Genomic DNA, 23,351 nt, shown 5'->3' with positions numbered 1-23,351 from the left:
ATATGGGACATGAGACTTTTGCCTCCATTGAATGGACAGAGATCAGAGATTAGTAAAAGAAGCTTTCCTCTGTTACTACAGACCTGTGGTGTGGATCATCCTATCTTTGTGCCATTGAAAGAGCATGTTTTAACAGTATCCAGAAGTAGGTCTAAATCACTGGAACTTAAATGCAAGCAGTCAAAGCTTGTAACCTGCTGAGACTTATTCCACTTCATGCCTAAAATATTTCTTGATTTTCAAGAGAAAACAAGTTTCCTTTGATCGGTTTTTACTTGGTTGTAATCAGCTTTCACCTAGTACAAAGGTGAAGCATAAACAATAGTATTCTAACCATATCTGAGAGCAAGAAATCTTTAAGTCACCATTATCCACTTGGTGATTGGTCAGTAGTGCTGTTCCTCTAGGCTCAGTACTGGAGTCAGTCCTGTTTAATATGCAATTATAATAACAACATTTATTGTTAGTAGCAGTGTTTTTTGTCAACCTGTTTTGCCCCCTCCCCCCCCTCCCCGGTACTGAGGATGCATTCAAGTAATACAGACACCAACTTTAAAGAATAAGTGTATAAGATTACCATAGAGCAAAACAATAAAGAATTACAAAAGAAATGAGTGGCTTATGAAACAATACACTTAGCAATGCATCTAATCATTACTACGAAGAAATTCTTATGGTGATTAAGAGAGAGATACACCATCAGTTACCCTAAATAATACATTACTACCATCCAGACAGCACTTCAGCTGGGGAGGTCCCTGATCACAGCAAAGGCCTGGAGAACCCCTTGCTGGTAACTGGGAAATCCTACGCAGTGTGTCCACTGGTAGAGTGAAGCCTCTATCTTTGCTGTGAGAGAGTCCAGCTTATATAGTGTTAAACAAATCAGCTTACGTTGCTCAATTGGTGTGGAAAAACAATCTGACTTTCTTCCTCCATTGGTATTCCCCTGAAGCTTGGCTAAGGCCCAGAGGGAGACCCAGGAAGGTGATTTGTCCCATGTACTATCAGATACCCCATGGCCTTGACTAGTCACTGAATGCAGAACTTACGGCTACATTGATATCTCAAATATGAACCAGATGCTACTATGTGAGGCCTATTGTTCTTTGCAACCTTGGCAGCAAAGAAAAGGCATATTTATAACACATACAGGCCTTACTAATTATTCATAATATACTGTGCTAACAAGCATAAGTGTGTATTCTTAAGGCATTACTAAGTATTAAATAGCATCTTGGTTAATAAGCAGATATATCGCTAAATACAGTACTAGGCTAAATAGAACGTTATGTTAGAGAGTTCATCTTATAGTTCAGCTTTGGCTCAGGGCCAGTCCTTCAGGCCCCAACATTATACAGTGCTAGTATTATTGTTATTATTTCAAGTTTATTTTTTCTGGCTGATGACAGTGTTAAGCTTTCTTTAATCCTCTGCAAGCATTGAGTCCTATTTTGTCTCTAGGGATGGTCACCGCTTTTCTTTTCAACTCAGTCATTTTGGTCCCTAGCAATTAAAGCATTATCTTCATTTTCACACTGATTCACCTTATTGCACTTGACATGCTGTTCTCTTATACCTTGTCTTTCAAGTTCTGATCTCTCTCATAGAGGTTGTGACAAAGAATTTTTCTGCTCATTGAAAGATATTTAGCTTAATGCAGGATACGAGTACAATAGCTGAATTCAAATTTTGACTATTTTCGCGTGCAAAGGATACAGGGCAAAGTAAGTGTTGCCCACCTTCTTCCCCAGTGGCAACCAAAGCAGTACATCTGCTTCACCAAAACCATCATTAAATATCCACCAGACACTGATTCCAAGAGTGGCTTTCTAATATGTTGCTCCCTCCCAAAACACAATAGCTGTGATTTCAGAAGTATTAAAAACTTCCACACTGTTAAAAACTTCCATACATACAGAAATTCTCTTTTTTGTCATTTAACCATATGCTGGCAAAAAAAACAAACACCAAAACAACCATGACACAACAAACCAAATATATTAAAGAATTAGAAAAAAGACTATTGAAAAAAAAAGGAAAAAAATTTTTTTGCTTAAAGAAAACAGATGTGATGCCAAAAACAGGTCTAAATGTTTGTGCCAGCAAAGCATACAAAATGTAGGCTTTAAAGCCAATATAGTACCCATGAATCTTACAAAAAAAGCAAGGTAAGAATGGGCAAAGCTAGCTAGATCCTTCCTGTTCAACTTTCTATATAAATGAAGCCATCAAAGGCATTCCCTGCTTTCTATTAAAGGTTACAAAGTTTTCCTTTGAACGACAATGCAGTCATATCTCTGCCCTACGCATCCAATTCTGACTTCAGTAAAAGAGTTTAAGTAACCCCATACGTTTGGTATTATTTCTGAAAGGGGTGTGGGCTACTCTTTATGTTTATCTGAAAGACAAGCTGAGCATTATTTCATTTCTTATTGTATTATTATGGATGTTTGATTCAATAAGAATCTCACAAAGAATTATTTCTGGGATGACTCTGACAGATCATAATGTTTGGGAAATTATCACAGCTTTAATGACTTCACAGAAGAAATAGAAATGTGAAACTGCTGACTATCTACTCCTTTATCTCTGTGGTAGTTGCTTTTGTTGCCATTTCCTTTGGCAAGAGACTCAGAGCTATCAGCATAGGTTCCATAAGATCCAAGAAAACAAATGTTTGCTCCAAGCAACTAGCGAATTATACATTAAAAAAGTAATGTAAGAATCAACCAAAGTGAGTCAGTTGGAAGAGAGGCAGAGAAGAGTATGTTTTGCTTTTCTCTTAAAGGTTTATTTAACTAATTTAAGACAATGCCTTAAGGACCCCCAAACAGGTCAGACGCAGTGACACTAGGAACAATCCTGAGACACATTTTAACTATAATGAATATTCTCTCAATTGACATGCTTCTGGTTTAGATAGAGCAGATTGAGATACTGACATATTTAGGTTGATAGATATTCAGTATTCCTGGAATGTCTTAAGATTATTTTATTCACTGGAAAAAATGTTTTCATCATGGTTCTTAACCAACAATATGTCCATATTAATCTGAATGTTGCTATTGCAGAGAAATTTCTTGCCTACTAGAATAATAAGTTACATTGTGGGGAAGGCAGACATTTCTTAGAGCTATACTGTGTAAGTGATGATTCAATGTGCTGACAGGCAAAAGACTTCCAAGAGATACTCAATATAGAATCAAGGATTTAAAGGTTCCTTCAACCCAAACTACTCTTTAAGTCTTTGAGTCCAACTGTAAACCTAGCACTGCTAAGTCCATGATTAAACCATACTGCCAGATCTACATGTCTTTTCAATACCTCCAAGGATGGTGACCCAACCGCTTCCCTGCACATCCCGTTCCAATGCTAGACAACCTTTTCCATGAATAAAATTTTCCTTATATCCAATCTAAACTTCCCCTGGCACAACTAGAGGCTGTTTCCTCTCATCACTTGTTACCTGTCAGAAGAGATGGATCTACACATCCCTGCAACCTCCTTTCAGGGAGCTGTAGAGAGTGATAAGGTCTCTCCTGAGCCTCCACTTCTCCAGTCTAAAGAACTCCAGCACCCTCAGCCGCTTCTCATAACACTTGTGCTCCAATCCCTTTACTGGCTCCATTGCCTTTCTCTGGACACACTCCAGCAGCCCAATGACCTTTTTGAAGTGAGGGGCCCAGAACTGAACACAGTACTTGAGGTGCGGCCTCACCAGTGCCAAGCACATGGGGGCAATCCCTGCCCTAGTTCTGCTGGTCGTACTCTTTCTGATACTGGCCAGGATGCCATTGACCTTCTTGACCACGTGGGCACACTGCTGGCTCCTGTTCAGTTAGCTGTGTACCAGCACCCCCAGGTCCTTTTCCTCTGGGCAGCTTTCCAGCTACTCTTCCCCCAGCCTGTAGCGCTTTGTGGGGTTGTTGTGATCAAAGTGCAGGACCTGGCACGTGGCCCTGTTGAACCTCATACAATTGGCCTTGACCCATCAATACAACCTGTCCACGTCTCTCTGCAGAGCCTTCCTACCCTTAAGAGAACAACACTCTCACTCAACTTGATGTGAACTGTAAAGTGAGGGAAGGTGCACATGTTCCCCTCTTTCAGACCACAGATAAAGGTATCAAACATGACTGGCCCCAGTATGGACTACTGGGAACACCGCTTGTGACTAGCCATCAGCTGGATTTAACTTAATTCACCACCATTCTCTGGGCCCAGTCATCCAGCATTTTACCCCAGAAAACAGTGCATTTGTCCAACCCTTGAGCCAGATGATTTCTCCATGAGAATGCTCTACCTGCAAATATTCCTTCCCTTGTTCTCAGCTGACGTATTTATAAATATCTTCATTACATAAAAAATTAGTTTTTTCAGCTTAGTCTGCACACAACTTTTGTACCATGATACTAGTATATTACATCTGGCTTTTCCTTTTCTCAGGTAGTAATAGCAATATAATCTTGTGTAAATGCAGTAAAGGCAGGGGAAAAGTACCTTATATTATCAGAGTTTATTTTCCTTTTCATACAGGAATAAGCTGTACTGACATTTCTTTTATATATAAAGCCACAGTAATAAAGTATACTTGTATAACAGAAGCAGTATGTCTCCTGTGAGTACAAAATGCCTAGGAATTAAATCTGTGGTATAAATAACGCTCAGAAAAAACGTAATACATGGACCAATATGAAAAGCTCAGCCTAAGAAACATATTGGCAGCCATGCCTTAGATATCTATCTAGATATCTAGATATCTATCTAGATATCTATTAGATATCTATCTAGATATCATTGCCTGAGCAAAATTAGACTTTGCAAGTATGTGTTTGGACACTAGTGGATAGAAGAGCTCTGTCATTCCAAATTAAGTCTTGGGTTTTCTGTGTTGGCTAGGGTTTGGTGTCAGTGCTCACTGAAATTTCACTGTCTAGCAGTGGCAAAAATATTTTTAAAACATGTAAATATTGATGAATTTTTCTCCCAAAGCTTCAAAATTTGAAAATACTTAAGAGGAAGAGTAACAGAATTTCTTAAAAGGCCAATCATTGTGGTAGCCATGCTGTTAAGCGATGTAAGAAAGTGCAGCCAGCTCTTCCAGTCACTCCAGCTCAAGGCTCTCCTGCCACTGGAGCACTGGAGCCCAGCCCGGTGCCTGGGGACCCAAAGCCTCTGCCCAGGCTCAGGGTTGTGGCTGACACTTTCCTCTTTGTGGGCTCAGCCAGTAGCACAGCTGAGCACATCTCAGAAACTCACAGTGAGGACACTGACATGGTCAGTCATGCAGATTGACACTGACAACATAGCTAGTGCAGACACACACACACACACAACGCTCTCCAGATTCACAAGCACACACACACACATGGATCCCTTCTGTACCTAATTCTGTTTGCCCATCATCCCTTCCTGTATCCTAAGTCCTCTTATCTGATTCATGGGTCCCCAGTTCACCAGTTAGTGCACAGTTGATACTTGCTGGCAAACCCACAGACCTCACATACTTGTCCCTCATGCACCTCACATTTGCAATTTCTCCCTGAGCATATCTGCATGGAACCTTCGAGCACCTGTCCTGGACCCAGGGACCTCTACTCACTGTTCAGTCCAACATAAAGTTTGCTGGCAAGAACATACATACACTCCATGCACACCAAGCCTGGGGAAGATACAGATATTTTACCCCTGTCTCCACAGTCACCCCAGTAGCTGGTTTCATAGGGCCCCATCTGACTCCAGTATCTGGCACCAGTTTTCTCTCACACACATGTAGGTCTCTCCAGTAGCTGGCACTTAGTCCCTGCAGCACACGTACACATGCAATGAGAGAGAGTGAGAAAAGATTTGATAAAATGTAAAATGATAGAACAGACTGGTGATCAGGTGCAGGACTCAGCCAGACAAATGCACTGATTGGACCTGTTTTGTACACGACCAGCCCCTTTTATACCCCTTTCTGTCTGACTCCTCTTTGTTCCTCCCTGCATGTTCCCCATGGGTCCTTACAGCTCCACTGATTTCCCCATCCTCCCAAGTCTGGGGTCCTTCTGATGTACAGTCTTGTAAGTTACAAAGTCCAAATTGATCTACCTGGAATTGTTGCCCTCTGGTTTCTCAGTAGCCCATCAATTATCATAAGGTTTGTTTCTTGTCTTTGTCTTCATGTTTACTTTGTCAGGTCTGTGTCTTTGTGTGTTTTATTTCTGTTTTCCCCTTTTTCTCCATTGGTTTATCAGTTGTCAAGGTCATTGATCTGATAACTTCACAGGAATAAACATTCTCATACTCTCAGGTGCCGCCAAAAATTAGTGTATCTGACCAGGTTTGGACCTCATCATCCCCTCCCTTTATCATTTGTCCCTCAAATTTGTATTCCTGTATGTTCCTGTTTATGGATTCCTCTTTTTCTTATTAACTCCTTTTGCACTGAAAAACGGTCCTTAAGCAGATACCCTTAGAGGACCTGACATTCTTCTTATACATGACCTTACTTATGGCTAGTATAATAAATTGTTCTGTGTGAAAAAAACCCTCATTTAATTTTTCCAGATCAGGTTTTATTTTTTTACATTTAAATTAGTTTCTGATCTGGTAAATAAAATATTAACAAATCCAAAATTTTACATGAAATGTCTTATTTCAAGAGTCTTATAATGGTATACTATTATAATAGTATAAAAATGTGTCTGTAGGTCTTTGTGATTATTTTCTTCTCTGCAGAATACAGGTAAAATTTTCTAATGTTTACATTACCTTAAAATATGTAGTAGATTATTTATAACTTTTGATTTATTTCTTTTTTAATCACTAGGAAATCCTGAAAAAATTTCAGAAGCAAATGTGTATGTCCAAGTTCTCGATGTTAATGAAAATGCACCAGAATTCCCTAAATATTATGAAATATTTGTTTGTGAAAATGCCATTTCTGGACAGGTAAGCATGTAGAAATTAGCCGTCAGTTTTCTCATTACAATGAAGATTTGGTCTGAGATGTTATTATTCTGTTTAATATTGATTATTTCAGTTCTGTGAGTACAGGTTGCATTTTGTCTATTTCCAAAATTAGTTCTGTTGACATATCTATAGTTTGAAATTTAAATTTTAGAACACTGACATGTATTTTTCCCCCTTTAAAGCAAAATCAGTATATCTTGTTTGTCTCCAAAAACATGTAATAAGAGAAGCACAGACACAAATTTCTGCAAAGAAACATATGGCACAGATTTGTTTCATGTTAATGTCCTAGATACAAAACCTAGGTCTAGTAATTTCAGCAAAAGCACAACATAGTGTGGAAGAACCAGGCTTAGACCAGATTCAAATCAGATTCATTGCATCCTTCAATTAGAAATCATTTATTATGAACTGAATTCACATCCTGTCTAGTTCTGTGAAAGTTTGAAAATGTTTAAAACATGGCCTTTGCAATACCTTCCCCAGCAGGCAGCTTAAGCTATTAAGTAGCATTAAGCATCCTTCCCTGGAGGTTTTTTTGCATTTCCTACTCTTCCACAGGTGAATGTGGTAAAATCAGTCAGCTGCCCTAATCCCCAGGTACACGGCTGTCTTTCCATTTTCCTCCTGTAAAAAAAACCACAAGGATGTTAAAAGTTGAGGGAGAGGGATTGGTGGGGTTTTTATTTTGGTTTGGGTTTTCTTGTTTCTGTGGTTGTTGTTTTTTTTTAAGAAAAAGGTACAAAATAAGCAACAACAACAACAAAAAAGGAACAATAAAAGTTATAGACAAAAAAATCTATATGTTTTCCCATGACTCTAAAGCATTATTTGGACACAAAAAAAAGGCCTGTGGGATATCTTTGATGATTCCATTCAAATATTTTACTGTATTTTGGTTTCTGAATCACAGAGCCTCTCTTTTCATGACAGTTTGGTTTACTTTGACCTTTATTAGTCTGCAATTAAACAAACCTTTTCCTGTTGCTCAACTAATTTCTTTATAGCCTTTTGCATTTACTTTGTTTGTTCTGCATTTGGTAATTTCCCAGTCTGCTAAGACTACCTCTGGTTCAGAGGTATTTGAAGCAAGACATTTCTTTTGGTCTTTAGGTAATTTATTGACAGATCAAAGTGCAGGCATTAAATCAACTGCACTTTATGTTCTTTGACTTCAAGACAACATGAATTAAATATGGATGTTTATAAAATGGATATTTGTAATTCATGTTTTGGACTTGCCTACAATATAAAAACCCTGGTGCTTTATTTCTCAAGGTTTTTAATATTCTGTAGTTGCTCACTGATAAATAGTATCTGTATGCTAACCTATCAATAGTTACTTTTCAATATCAATTAACTATATATGTTAAGTGTTTTGGGAATCACTGGATAATATGGCACTGTAAAAAATAGCAGTGGTAACAATAATAATAAACTCTTTGGGCATAGAATAATTCATCTTTGACATTGTAATACATGAATGAGGGACGAACATGTTATTTTTCTCATTTTACATACAGGAAAAATGTTACTTTTATTTTGGGGTTCTTCTTTTTTCATTGCTATAGGCTTTTGAGAAGTACAGGCATCTTTAGCTTAGCCTGTGGAGACTGTGACAGTAATGTTAAATAATTTTCTCATCAACAAACGATCTTAGGAAAAACAACAGGAAATTGCTACTGAAGTGCATAATTATCACAGTCAGAGTTTATGATATTTTAGTCAGTGTTTATGGCTTATACAACATTGTTAGCTCATGTAACTTCTTCAGTGCTATTAATCTTTTTTTTTTTTTTAATTTTTACTCACAAAATAAAGATCCTTTATTTTCACCAGCAAGAAGGCAAAAGGTTCAAAAGTGATTTTATAGATGGCCTGGTTGTCCATTGAACAACAAAATTTACATTTCAGAAGAATCATTTTAAGCAGTTGAAGGACTTAATCAGGACATTAAATATCTTTTTATCTCAGCCATATTTCTGCAATCAATTCTAAATAGCTCAGGAATCTGCTTACACGTTGAGTTGAGATCAAAGCTTGTATAGCTACACTATCACATCTCAGTTTCTAAACCAGCCATGTCTATCCATTTAGCTGGAAATAATATGCTGAGAGATGTTCTCAGAGATGTTCTGGATTTCATTTATTTCCCTGATCTGAGCTGAGTTGTGTCTACTTTCAAATATATTTGCATCTCCAAGTTTATAGTGTTTCGGGGAAAGGAAGGAAAGACACGGCAAAGGGAAAGACACTGCCAAAAAAATGAAATGTCTTATTCAATCTAGACTTTATCTTGGTGCCTGTCTGATTTACTGTAAAAGATATGTAGAGTCATGTGGCAATTAAGTTATTTTTACATAGCCTAAGGGTATGCTGGGTTGTGATAAAGAGTATGAAATACATAATGAATAAAACTAATTGTTGCCCTAATCATCCAAACTCAGGTACAGTTAATAGTAGCTTCATTCTAGAGAAGAGGGGTTGTTTTGACATTCTGGATTTTCTGAAAGACTTTAAAAATTCTTTGTCTGCCTTTATTGACTGAGTGCTGATCTTCAAGTCCCTGTATGGTTTTTTTGTAAGAGTTACAGACGTTTGGCTTAACCTCCAAAAATGATTCAAATGAAAAGATTATATTTCAGTCTGTGGGACTATAATCTAAACTTGACAATAAAAATGGATGTAAAGAAGACAAATAGGTGTTTTTTGGCATCATACTAAATCCATTTATCATGTTTATTAGACATTTTGAATGGATTTTTCACTATCTGTTTAATGTTGTAGTTCTGTACTGTTCCATAATACAAAAGTCAGCTGTATACTAACCACAACTGAAGTTTTCTTTTGCACATTGAAAAACCACTTTCATTACACTCCCAATATTAAATAGATTATTTTCAAAATGAATTGAACATTAAAATTGAACATTTCAAAATGAATTGGACATTTCAACAGGAATTGAACATGTTCAAATAAATTGAACAACAATTTATTGAACATAAATTGAACATCTATAGGATAAAACAGCCTTCTATCCTATTACAACTATAGTTATTATCAGATAAAATTGAACAACATTAATAAGGCATTCAAACCTATGATTTCTTTTTTATTGGACCTTACGAATTCATAACTGTACATAAACATGGTAAATGATGACCACAATATGCTCATCAATATTTTTTTATATTTGCTATTTATGGCTGTGTAGAGTAACTATAAACCTTTGAACTTCAGAGGAAATATTCTATACAAGTAGTCAGTGGACCAAATCTGTCCCAAAGGTAACACTGGAGACATCTCAGCAAGAATGAATCTGACCCTAAAAGCTTAATTCCCAAGGCATTAATAAATTAACTCAGCTGGAAGATGCAGTTTGAAAGTTTGATGTAGACTATAGCAAAAACCTTAAATGTAAGAAACCTGACCTTCCAGAATGTACCTATTTATATGCATGGTAATTTCAGCCCTTTTGTGAATGTTGGTCTTTCTTCATATCATGCAGGAAGCCCATTTCAGCTCAAGATAAGCTACACGGAACACACAGACATTCTGAATCAATGCTGTCATCTCTAATGCGTATTTATTCTGGCAATTCTGAGTTCCTGTAATTTGGGGATCATGTATGAAGTGACTTTGATATTGCAGCTTGCTTAGCAATTTTTATTAGATCCAAAGAAATGACTAAGTATGCAGAGCACTTTGAGCTAGAGATGAGAAAAGAACCAAATTTATTTACTCAGTACTTAGCACATAATAAAATAATGATCAGCTACAGTGAAAGTGAAAAGTACTCATTTGATATTACTTCTCTACATAATGAAATGACAGAAGAAAAAAGAGGAAATCTTTAAACAACTTCTAGGAGTAAATGATTAATGTTAAAAATGAGCAGTTTGCTAAAACAGATCCAATCCAATAAATCATGAGGCAAAATTATTTTTGATAGCAGAGAAATGAAAGTGATAGGTTAGTAAGACAATGTTTACTATTTCACATTGCATGCTCTCTTCATCATTTACAAAGAGCATCTAAAGTGAAGATAGGAAAATAAAAAGTTTAAAAAAATAGCAATGAATGCATCCCTCAGAGTGTAAAAACATGAAGAAGCTGTGAAAGCAACATCTATTGTAGCAGACTCTTACTCTAAGCTGCACCTGCAGATGCACCAAATGTAACTTGTGACATTTTGAAACAGTAGGCAAAGTGGCACATGGAAAATTCCTTTTTCTCTTTTATATGGATCATGATTCAACAACATTATCTCTTAGCAAATGGAACAGCTGGGACAAGTTTATCAGCATATGCAAGCAAACATAAAAAAGCACCTCAGTGTTATGGCATGAGCTTTGTAATTGTTAATTCTATGATGGTAAGTACAACATTTTATTTATAGCTGAACAGAAACCTTTACAGTAGAGCCAGAGAAATCAGATCAATACTGTGCCAATTTGCTTTTCAAAACAGAAGCAGTCAACAGGAGAACATTGGTCTTGAGGTAGAAGGCCTACCTGGAACATGCAGTGTTGACCACGTAATGAACATTTTAATCTTTTACCTGCACTAAAATCTGATGGTCAGCAAACATTGTTAAGCAATAATAAAAATGTTACTACTTATAAGATCTCTGCCAATTTGAACAAAATCAGGTCTTGATTCCCAAAAAAGATAGGTGATTAGATCTGTTACATAGTGTAAACCACAGCAGAGCTCCTATTGAAGGATGGTGTTGGAAAACAAAACAAAAAAAAAAAGAAGTAGAGAGAGGTGGCAAATATGTTCCTACTTCCTTCAGTGCCTCAATGGGATTGGCAAGACTAGAGCTAAGTGTAGAAGAATACACAAAGGACTCAAAATTCTACATTCAGAGTACCTAGCATCAAAATTAACAGTACTGATTGTTGTTCAGATGGACAATCTATGCCTTAAGTTGAACTTGGTTGAGAGAAAACTTGTAGAAGCAGTAAGGGCTGTAACAGAGAAGATTTGTCATTCCTTCAGGAAGTCTCCGTAAATTCAATTCAGTGAGACCCCTTGGTGTTGAGGAAATAAATTTTCAATGAATTTTCATCAAGATTATTTGGCAGTGAACTACTCCACAATCCACAATTTTTTCTTTATAAGGCAAACAATCTTCTAAAACGGTTTTCTGAAAATTTCTTCTGTACAAAATAATGATCAATGGGAGATCAGAGCTCTTACTGATATCTTAGACTCTCTCATGATAATAATTATTAGATGAATGTGCCCACTACTCAATTGGATGAGGAAGCTGAGTACAGCAGGCCACATCTTTTTGTGACCTTAGATCAAAGGAGACTCTGCTGTTCCCAGATGTGATCTTAGTGTGTTTGCAAAGAAATTGTAAATGAGGCACACCCACCATGAACTTAAATCAGTTTTTCAACAAGAATCAAGTAAATTAATCCCTGCTTTAAAGAAATATCCATTTTAAATTGACTGCTGGATTATTAAAGCTTCTAGATTAATGAGACTTGAAATTAGAAATTTTAAAGCAATTAAATTTCAGCCTAGTCAATACAACTGATATAACCTTGCAGAAGCAACATATCATTCACTATATTTTCTTTGTTTACACATTAAAATGTAAGAAGTTTGTAAGCCTAGACACACAAGCAATAACTTTAGTTTTTGAGTTTGTGATGCCAGTTTCCCCAGTAAAAGGCTACAATTTCCTCTGTTAGGTGTACAAAGATCTAGAAAACTAGGAAAAAAGGAGCAGTTTCCTTCTCTCTGAGTGTTTTTTTCTTTGGACTCAGCAAAATCAGAGTTACCTATTGCTTTCTAAATATTTTATAGACTAATCTGGGTTTTGCTGAATCTTAATGGAAGTGATACAACAAGAAGTAAACAAAAAGGATTTACCCTGTCCTTATGTTCCAGATTTTCCCCTGCTGCTAAGGTGAATCCTTAAAGGCATATGAATACAGCTAGAATAACCATAAGAATCTCAGGTTTGTGTAGAACAAGTCAGCACAGATCAAAGCAAGGGAAGGTGGCTTGTTTTTTTTTAAGCTAGCCACATACTCCTCAGAACGTAATGAATTAAATCAGATATAGGCCCTATAAATTTATAGGGCCTTATACATTCCGTATGTAAAATATGGAAGTCAATAATGAAATAGCAAAACAGTATCTAATTTACAACTGCAATAATTTTATGATTTTCAAACATGATAGGCTCCTAAAAATGTACTTTCTAAAAACATTGCTAATACCTGGTTGAATAGAATGAATATTGGAAGTATAAATGTCACACACACTAATTTGGCTTTCTGTTATGTAGTTAGGTAATTCTAGTCTACCAATTACCTAAACTAAAATCAAACCAAACCAAAATAAAACAAATTAGATGAAGCTAGGATGTCTTTGCAGATTACTCTATTACTCTGCATATTTATTATACCTTGATAGACCCTGAATTGTAAGGACAGATGTAAAGCCATACCAAGATTTTTCTCACCTGCGACCATAAACATGTTACCAGCAAATTGTCAAGTAAGGCCAGCATGGTCTTTTTTTAGTTTTTTGAGGCATATGGAAGAATATTATAATGAAAATGTTTCAGTCTTCATGGTTTAGACTATATATATACTTTTGCACTCTGTTGCTGTTCATATTGAGGATATTCTGGGAACTGTATTTCCTTGTAAAAATGATGCTTGTGATAACCAAGGTAATGTTAGTGGTCAGTTACTGCTCCTCTTGACCTGCATGTCTATATCTGTATTTGCATCACCTAAGTGATTTTGTTAGTTCTGAAGAAAGAAAAAAAAATACCTTAATAGTCTTCATCCTTTGTATGCTATGATATCACTGAAGAGTTACTCTTCTCATTAATGGAAATAAAAAAACCAAATCTCAACCATCCTTGCTCGTCCATAGTGTGAAAATATAGATTTAAAATAAATTTCCCATACAAAAAGGGAACAGTGTTAAGAATACAAAGCTTCTGGGGTGTAAGCCACCTTTTGCTCTTTGCTTTGATGATTACATCAAACTTAGCTTGCTTAAAAAGAAAAAGAATGTGTGCTGAAGTCTTAGATTTTTAACTAAAAAAAAGGTTTAATCGGGAGAATTTTCAATGGCACAGATGGAAAGATGCAGTAGTCATTTCCACTGACTTACTGCTTTGCTTTTAGAGCCTACAGATGCTTTCTGGTTTGAGGAAAGTCGAGGTCTCAAGTCTCTTGTGTACAAATATCTACAAGGCTTGATACGACTGATAAAACAGAGCAAAAGTTCAAATTTTTTCTGAAAATTGGTGGGCTTGCATCAGTTTGCTTTCCTCCTGATCGGTAGGGGTGCTTGCTATTATATGCTGAACATTAAATATTCACTGATAAAAGTAATAAATATAAGTTATTTTTAAAAAGAAATATTGCTAATTATGTTAACTGTATGGTTGCTAATTTACAGACATGAAAGATATTCTTTTGAATGCTGTTATTTTTAGTTTTATCTTGCAATGATTATCTGGTTTGACATATTTTTAAATGTAGAGTATTTTGCTTTCTTGAGAAAAAGCAGTCAAAAATTTCCATAATCAGTTATATTATGCAGAATCAACAATTCAGCACATGAACTTGTCAACAAGTCTCACTGAAGCTTCAATACATCAATTGAATAGTGTCAATATGATTGTGGATTGGAAGAAAATGGGTTTTGTATAGCAGGATTTCTTCAAATGTAGAATGATACACTCTTTACCTGGAGGGAAAAAAAAAACCAACCCACTAAATATATGATTATTTGTTTCATTTATAGAGACTTCACCTTCTCCTGGTCATTTGATCTAGAAAATCTCTTACATTTTCTCAATATTTTAATGCCTGCCTGTCTCAAGTAGATGAGAAATTAAAGTAGAGTATTTGCAGAATATAAGTCTCAATAAGCCTATTTGGGTATGTGGTGAATACTTGCATAACAGGCACTCAATACAGATTCACAGATCACATCTTCAGCATCAATAGTTTCTCATGCCTGGTATATCCTTTTATTGTTTTAAAGGAAAAGAAAATTCTTTTATTCTTAAACAACTCTGTTCTTCTGTCTTTCCAGCTAATTAAAACCGTAAGTGCAGTGGATCAAGATGATTCAGCAGAAGGCCACCATTTTTCCTTTTCGTTGGCTCCAGAGGCCGCAAACAACTCACATTTTACTGTCAAAGACAATCAAGGTATTGTCATTCATGTAGCTCTTTAAGACCTTCCTAATGCTTCTAGTGGTCCTCAATTTTTTAAAACTTTTCACTTAAATAGAAATTGTTATTATACGAACTTGTCTTGATAATAATAATTTGATACTATCAAAGAGTTTATTTTCCTTTTCAAATGGATAACATAAACAGCAAAAGACAGTTTTATTTTTAGGAAAGAAAAACCATTGAGATGAAAACATAAAGTGGTACTCTTCAAAACTTTTTTTCTTAATGTAGAATATGGTGGGCAATTCCAGATTTCTTGTTAAAATTATTTGTCTGAGAAATAATATCACCAGAAAGAAAAGAATGATATTAATAAGTGTTACTTCATCACTTCAACAAAATTATAAAAACAGATAACAAGGATTGCATTCTTATTTTTTATAGTATACTTTAAATTGCTTTTACCACATGATGACACCACATGATGTCTTTATGTATTTTATTGTTATTCAGAACTAATTTGGTTGAGACTCAAAAGAGTGATATGGAGAAACAGCAAGCAAAAACAGTCTGCAGTGAAAGTATAGGTGAAATATCTGATGGAATTTTAGAGAAGATGACTATTTAGAGTCAGTCTACTAAGACTATAAAAAAGGCTTCTTCAGACTCAGCTAAAGTACACATTGTTCTTATTGACTTTGTTAACTATTTGAATGTTCTGGCTAAGGGAATAAATCAATGGAAAGAAGTTTTGGAAAGTTCTGGCTGTTAAACAGCAAACTACTTCTCTCAATTATCTTCAAAGTTAGTCAATGTATCAACAAGTCTTTCACTTCCCATCTCTATTAACCTCTTACTCCCCGACAGGAAAAGATAACTTGTTACATTAAGGTCAAATTGTGTACAAAGCCATGAGCCTTTCCCACTTTTGGTCACTACTCAAAACCCAAGCAGACCCTCACACCAGGCAACATATTCAGTTCCCTTTGGTAGCTACTAATGGGGAAAAAAAGAAAAAAAAAAAAGATGCAATCAGCTCTCAATCTGTCCCTTTCTGTTGCATTCCACAGAAATGGCTGAGTGAATTGTGATAATCCTAAGGAAGAGCTAAAGTGACCACATGTCTGCAGCATTTTATCTCAGAGTTGCTTTCTGAACTATGACAGAAACCTAGAACAACTTAAATGTGAGGGACTCTAACTTCAGTAGACTGTTTGGATAGATGTATTAGACAGGTAATGGTGGAAACATGGTGTTCGGGGTTTTTTTTGTTTTGGTTTGTGGGGGTTTTTTCTATGTATACGTATGAACACACAATAATTCACTCTGCCAGGACAAAAAGTCTGACATGGAAATATTTAATTTTTTTTATTTTATTTTCATTACATATAGATGTAGACAGGGGTATTTTGTTCTAGTACAAGCTATGTTTCATATTTGAATTAATTGATATGCAGCAGGAGCTGAAATTAAGCTGCTTACTGTGTTTTTTACAGAACATATTTCTAAATACTAATAGTTAAATCCAAAGCAAAGTCAAAGCCTCTAAAACTTTTTTGCCATTTTAGATAATATGGATCCAGCTAGCTCCAGTTTTTGAGCTAGGAAAAGAATTAAAAGACTACTTTAGTGGACATTTTTCCTCACTTTTGTCTCTTTTGCTTGCCACCTATTTTCACAATGTGCTGCTAGACATGCTTGTTTAACCCCTTTGATTGGTAAACTGTCTATATTTTATCTGTTAACTGCTGACTTAACATCAGCTAGTTACATGAAACCATTTTCAGAACCAATTAATTAATCTGAGCAGGCATCAGATACTGAAAATAGTGCAAATTTCTTTAGCTCCCAACATTAAAAACAGAGCTCCTAGGACAAATTTTATTATTGCCCATGGAATGTACATGTCAAAAATAAATGCAATTTATTCATGATTGACAAAGTGCTCACCAAATATCAGTGCCCGGTTTTACATTTTTAAGTTTCTTAATATGTATCTTTGCACAGTACCATTGGTTTTAAATAGGTCAGATTCCACTGGAATAATTATTGTTGTTGTTAGAAAACATAAATGCATATCATCATCATAATTTATCTTCTAGATAACACAGCCGGAATTTTCACAAGCAAAAGTGGCTTCAGGAGGCAAGAGCAGTTTTTTTTCTACTTGCCAATCTTAATTCAGGATAATGGGACCCCACGGCTGACAAGCACAAATACTCTCACTGTCACTGTCTGCAACTGTGACACTGAAGTAAACACCTTCTATTGTCGATACGGAGCTTTCTTGTATTCCTTGGGTCTCAGCACAGAAGCTTTAGTTGCTGTTTTGGCTTGTATACTAATACTCCTAGGTAAGTACAAATAAGAGAAATTACTTTGTTTCCTTTTACAGAGGGGTTAGTTAAGTGACAAAAGCAGACCCTTGACTGAAAGACTGTAAGTACTGGGCCGTTGGGAAAAATTGAAATAAGGCAAATGTTTAATTTCTTTTCTGTTTTCTTAACTATAATTTCTCCCTTCCCCTCTCCATTTTTCAGTAAAATTTGAATTCTAACACTATTTCCTAAAATTTAGGTGTAGTTGAGTCATGGACATTCTTACCCCTGAAGCATTCCAATAGTAAAGATTTCAGAGCCTAAAGTCTGTATGGAGCCCCAATAAAGCTGAAGACAGCATTACACAAAAAAATTGGCTAATGTAAGGATATATTAAGAGGAGCAGCACTGCACTCATTCTGCTTTAGGAATGCTAAATGAAGAGCTGAGATCAATAATAAAGAATAAAAGAAAAAGAGCATGACGTTCTCAGAAAGCAAACCCAGGCACAAACAGGGAGTTTCTCTGTCAATTAATAAGGTTACATCTCCAGACAACATTTTCTGGAGATGCTGGACATCTCTTTTTCCTATCAGGAGACATTGACTTAACCTCCATTACATTTGGGAGCTTGTGAATAAGTTTGGATAGATGTATTGGACAGGTAATGGCAGAAACATGGTTGTTTTTTGGTTTGGTCTGTTTTCCTATGTATAGGTATGCACATATGCAGTAATTCGTTCTACCATGACAAAAAAGTCTGACGTAAATATTTATATAGAGTTGTGCTAGTACCTCTGCAAAAGGTCCTCACATCTGGCAAATGATGCTCAAAACCAGACCGACAACCTGTTCCCGCACTGAATGAGGCTATGGCTGCTGCAAGACATACCAGAGTGACAGCACTCAGGCAAAGACCCGCTTCACCTGATGAAGCTCACACCTGTCACTTCAACAGTGCATTTGTCTTTTTTAGCAAAAGGATATTCCTACAGCGTTCCATGAGTGATTTGATGACACTGACACGTTATAACAGCAAGCACGGTGCACTAATCTTTCGCTAAAGGTTAAATATCCATCCTGAAACTCTGAACCTGTTTGAGTAAGTGAGGGTAAGGTGTAGTAGATTTTGAGACTAGGAAATAAGAGGTAGAGACAGGTAGTTTTTTTTTTTTTCCAAGGTAAAACGATTAACCTTAGATCTTGGTCAGTAATAGTGGTCATGGACCTCAATACCAAATTCAAGCTAATGCGAATAAACCAACACAGGAAGACTTTAAGTCTCTGTTGCCTGTGTAATATGCATATGCATATGCCATATAACAGTATGTTTCAGAAAAGACCATATCAAAAAATACCACAAAGCAATTGATGGGTTACAAACTTATAAATTGTGCAAACCAAGCATAAATTGATTTTCAATAATATTCTAAAAAAAAAATTAATTAGAATCAAAACAAGAAAACTGCAGCATAATATCTAGCTGCACAAATGTAATGTCCAGAAAGAAAGAAGCAATAATAACAGAAATTACATTGCCTTAAGAAACAAAAATATTCAGTAAAAATTATTCTCTCATTGTGTTTGTTAATGAGAGTAAATATAATATCAATATTTTATTTTTTGGGGATACATTTTATTTTTTATATCACTGAAAGAAATACAACTATACAGTAAATTTTTTTTTTACATATAAAGTGTGTCTAAGTAAAGAAGGTATTTTCTATGTTCATTATGTAGTCTGACCTCTACTAGTCTATAAATAACAGTATGCAATATATTTATCATCATTAACTGCAACAAAGCTGAGGCCTGAAAATGAAGGCTTGCAGCTCTATACTGATGTGTTTTGATCTGCTATAGTAGCAACAGAAGACAGAAAAGACAAGTTAAATAAAGTTAATGGAATTAATTCTGCATTCTGTCCACAAGGTTATTGCTTATTTTCCTTAACATATGGAATAGAAACCAACTCTAATAATTTCCTGTTGTACCTTTCACCTCCTGACTGAATATCTTGGGGAAAAGCCATTGAAATTTCTCCTGAAATAGAAGCCCATAATTTAGTCCCACACTAAAATGAGTTGTCAAGAAGCAACACACGTAGTTGTTAGCTATAACTCAGCACCTTCGTATGGCTTTGAACTCTCGAGATCTGGTGACACACAGGAAACCACAGAAGCAAAACAGCCTACCAAAAAATACATTTGGTTTTATTTATCCATATTTAGGCATTGAATAGATAGGGGAAGGGTGAAAACAATGGAAGGGAACCTCATAACTTTTATGTCTAAATGGGAGTACTCTCAACTAGACACTAGCCATTTCTTGACTCTGTAACAAAGTCCAGGGATGCACTAGTTCCCCTACATCCATCTCCTAGTTTCCAACAGAGAACACAGGAACAGGCTTGCCTGCTCTTCCGGAGTCACCTTATTTAAATCTCAGGTTAGATCTGCCTTAGGCCTTTCAGTCAGTTTAAGTTTACAAGCAGGTCAGTGTTCATTTCAAGTTTTATTTTGTTGTTGCAGGATATCTGAACTTTGTCTTATCCACTTAAGGGACTAAGGATCAGGCAAACTGTATCATTGCATTATCCAGGCCACCAGTGGAATTGTTCATCAGGGGTTTCTTGATTGCTTGAGAGAGGTCTTCTATTCAAGTGGAATAAGCACATGGTAACAATGTATATCACAAAAATCAAAGCAGGGATATAGATAAATATATTAGGCCAAAAGAAAAACAAATTACCACACTCTTTACAGACACAAATATTTTAAATTAATTAAATATTTGAATTTATGTTTGTGATTAATTAAAATGAAATAATAAAATGTTCTATTCATTATAGGTTTGCCACTTATCTCCGAAAAACAATTTTCCCTTATGATGTGTACCATTAGAAGAGTTTACCATGCAAATGGTTTGGAAAGTTAAAGCCATCTAGGTTTTGTAAATATATCATAACAATCATGTTTGCAGTGCTTTCAAATTTGGTGTTGGTATCTCCCAACCAAACAAAATAGTTTACTGGAAATAGGTAGAAATAGAGAACTACTTCAGTTTCATCGTATTCTTAAGTAAAATCCTGTAATTGTTGGCAGTTGTATCATTTCATGTCCTGAGGAAAAAATACAGTCCAAAAACTCCTTACTTATTAAATAGAACTTCAACTGATTTCAGTTAAAAACTAAAATCATTAATCTCTTGAAAGTCATAGACTAATTCAAAGGGATCATTCATTTAAAAATCAAATTAGATAGGATTAAAAAATAATACTTTAAAATAAAATTTAAAAAACTTTCACATATGAAAGGAGATCATCTCATTCATAGACCTTGACAATAAAATGATACAATTTAGTGAGACTCTGCAAATCAGCATAACAGAAATAGTTAGACTGCATTCTGCGTAGTCTGTGAAACTGAATGATTCGACTAGATGAGGAGGATATCTTACTCACTGTTTCATTTTTCATTTGATCTTCCCGGGGCTTTGATCAGAGAGACAGTGAGAGATTAAGAATTTAAATTCTGAATATGAAATGGATATATTACGTAATAAAAAAGCATTTTCAAAAAGCATAACCAGTGTTTCCATCAGTTCCAAACTTGCATCTATGAAAAGAACTGCTCCATTTCATTCAACTATTTTATAAGTCCCTTTGTAACCATTTTCCCAACACACCCATTGCTCATCTCAAAACCATAAAATCCATAAAAATTACAGCTCTATAAATTTACTAAGGGAGCTTCACTTTACAACAGAACTGATATTAAGAAAAGTTACCATTTAAGTCTTTACAAGCATATTTAAATTCTCTGGTTATCTGTTTAATTTTTCCTTTTGCTCTTCTCTTCTTTTTTTTTTTTGGTCAGTGTTCTTTTTGGCAATTGTAACCATAAGGCAGCAGAAAAAGAAGTCTCCCTTTTCAGAGAAGATGGAAGAATTCAGAGAGAACATTGTCAGCTATGATGATGAAGGAGGTGGTGAGGAGGACACAGAAGCCTTTGATATTTCAGCATTGAGGACGCGGGCTGTCATGCGAACACACAAACCTCGGAGGAAGGTCACATCCGAAATCCACAGCCTCTATAGACAGTCTCTGCAGGTTGGCCCTGACAGCGCAATCTTCAGGCAATTCATTTCAGAAAAGCTTGAAGAAGCAAATACAGATCCTACTGTTCCTCCATACGACTCACTTCAGACCTATGCATTTGAGGGGACTGGATCCTTGGCAGGATCCCTCAGCTCATTAGGTTCAAACATGTCAGATGCAGATCAGAGTTATGACTATCTTGCAGACTGGGGACCTCACTTTAAACAGCTCGCAGGCATGTACACCTCCCATAGAAGTGTGGGGGATTAGGTACCCTTTGGTTGGTTCTTTTATTTTCCTAAATCTCAGCAACAAAAAACTGCTGTGGATTTTTAAAAAGGAGATCATCGCCCATTTAAGCACGACAAATAAGAGCCAAAGGGGTTTAGTACAGAAAGTCTTGGATGTAGAAATCTCTTGAAAAAACACACCAGGGGTGTCATGACGTGAGGAGATGGAGCCTGCTGTTTGAAAACCTTGTGGTTATTTAAGTGCTTGAATGCAAACTGTGATGCTTTGGATATCTAGGTCTTCTTCTGCATACTGGAAACTTGGGTCTTGCATGTACAAAAGGAGGAATAGAAGCCATAAATGGATGCTGCAAACATTCTATCATCCATAAGCTTTAAACCGTTTCCAAAGTTAAGACAGACTTTTGCTGTTGCAGTTGAATACATTCATTAACCGAAGTTAAACATGCATATTTGTATAATGCTTCATTATAGAAATATACTTGGGTGAAAAGGTAGACCCTAAATATTCTAATACAGTTTTCAGAAGTGCTCACAGAGTCATCTATTTATTGTTCTTAAGATGATAAAACTAAAACAAACGTCTTTTCCTATCAGTGTAAAAATAAAGACCTGTTACAACATCAGCAAGTATTTGCTGTCATTTTAGATTTTAATGAAACTGTTGGAAGATGTGTAAACTGATACTTAATTTAGTATCTATTACTTAAGATAGAAAAAAGAATCAATATTTAACTTAAATACTGCGATCGACCACATATTATATATTACTGTACTTCGAACAAAATGCTGACCAAATAGAGGCATTTTTCCTTTTATTAAGAGTTTAAAGGATGAACTGATTTACCAGCACAGATTTATTTTTTTATTATGGAATATAAAATTAGCTGCAGTAGTCAGTTTTATTATAACAATATTAAGAAACTTTAAAATGCTAAACTGATGGTTATAAAATTTTATGTATGACATTAGATAATAAGATAATAAAAGCGCTTTAATGTTAATCCACTTTGAAAATGATCCTGAATTATTCTGCGAGTCTCAAGTAAGATTTCAAAATTAAATTCCCATTGTGTTTTTTCCAAACATTCCATAATGAATATAAAGCTGTCACAGAATATATCTTTACTCTTATTTTTACCACTACCCAGCAGCAATTTTGGAACTGAGGTCATCAAAAGTTTTCAAAATGGTCTGTCTAGAGAAAGCAACCCATCTGTTTTTTATTTACCTCTCATTCATCAGGTACTCATTTTACAGAAATTACATCATGTAATCAACTGATTCAATCAGCTAAAGGCTGGCATCAGGATAAAGAAAATTATGCAACATATTTCTTTCTGCTTTCCGTTTTTTGTTGGTTTTAAGTAAGATTTTAGGTAAGTTCAACTGAATTACAGAGAGCCATGAAAGTTTATACAAGGAAAAAACAAATGAACAAACCTCAGACAAACAAACAAACAAACAAAAGCGTGCAACATACAAGCTCTGCAATGTTTCCTACAGTTGCTCATCACTGAAGGAAACCAAGGCATGTAGGCTAAGTGGAAAGG

At 35.6% G+C, this 23,351-nt stretch overlaps 1 protein-coding gene across 5 annotated transcripts in view; it reads left to right on the top strand.

Moving 5' to 3' along the window:
- CDH19 (cadherin 19) overlaps positions 1-22,802 on the top strand; it is a 114,786-nt gene extending 91,984 nt beyond the window's left edge. For 4 of the 5 annotated variants that reach the window (XM_064657522.1, XM_064657540.1, XM_064657532.1 and 1 more), the window contains 4 exons: positions 6,818-6,939; positions 15,046-15,163; positions 17,233-17,484; positions 21,327-22,802. In XM_064657522.1, the coding sequence (XP_064513592.1) occupies positions 6,818-6,939; positions 15,046-15,163; positions 17,233-17,484; positions 21,327-21,817 (983 nt within the window). In that variant the 3' untranslated portion in view covers positions 21,818-22,802. Of the gene's footprint in view, positions 1-6,817; positions 6,940-15,045; positions 15,164-16,200; positions 16,366-17,232; positions 17,485-21,326 lie in introns of those variants that run through there. The other variant, XR_010431208.1, reaches the window with a different exon arrangement.
- Positions 22,803-23,351: the final 549 nt, after the last annotated feature.

The sequence above is a fragment of the Pseudopipra pipra genome, chromosome 1, assembly GCF_036250125.1.
Source record: "Pseudopipra pipra isolate bDixPip1 chromosome 1, bDixPip1.hap1, whole genome shotgun sequence".
In the NCBI taxonomy this organism is placed as follows: domain Eukaryota; kingdom Metazoa; phylum Chordata; class Aves; order Passeriformes; family Pipridae; genus Pseudopipra; species Pseudopipra pipra.
This window is presented reverse-complemented; position numbering and strand designations above follow the sequence as displayed.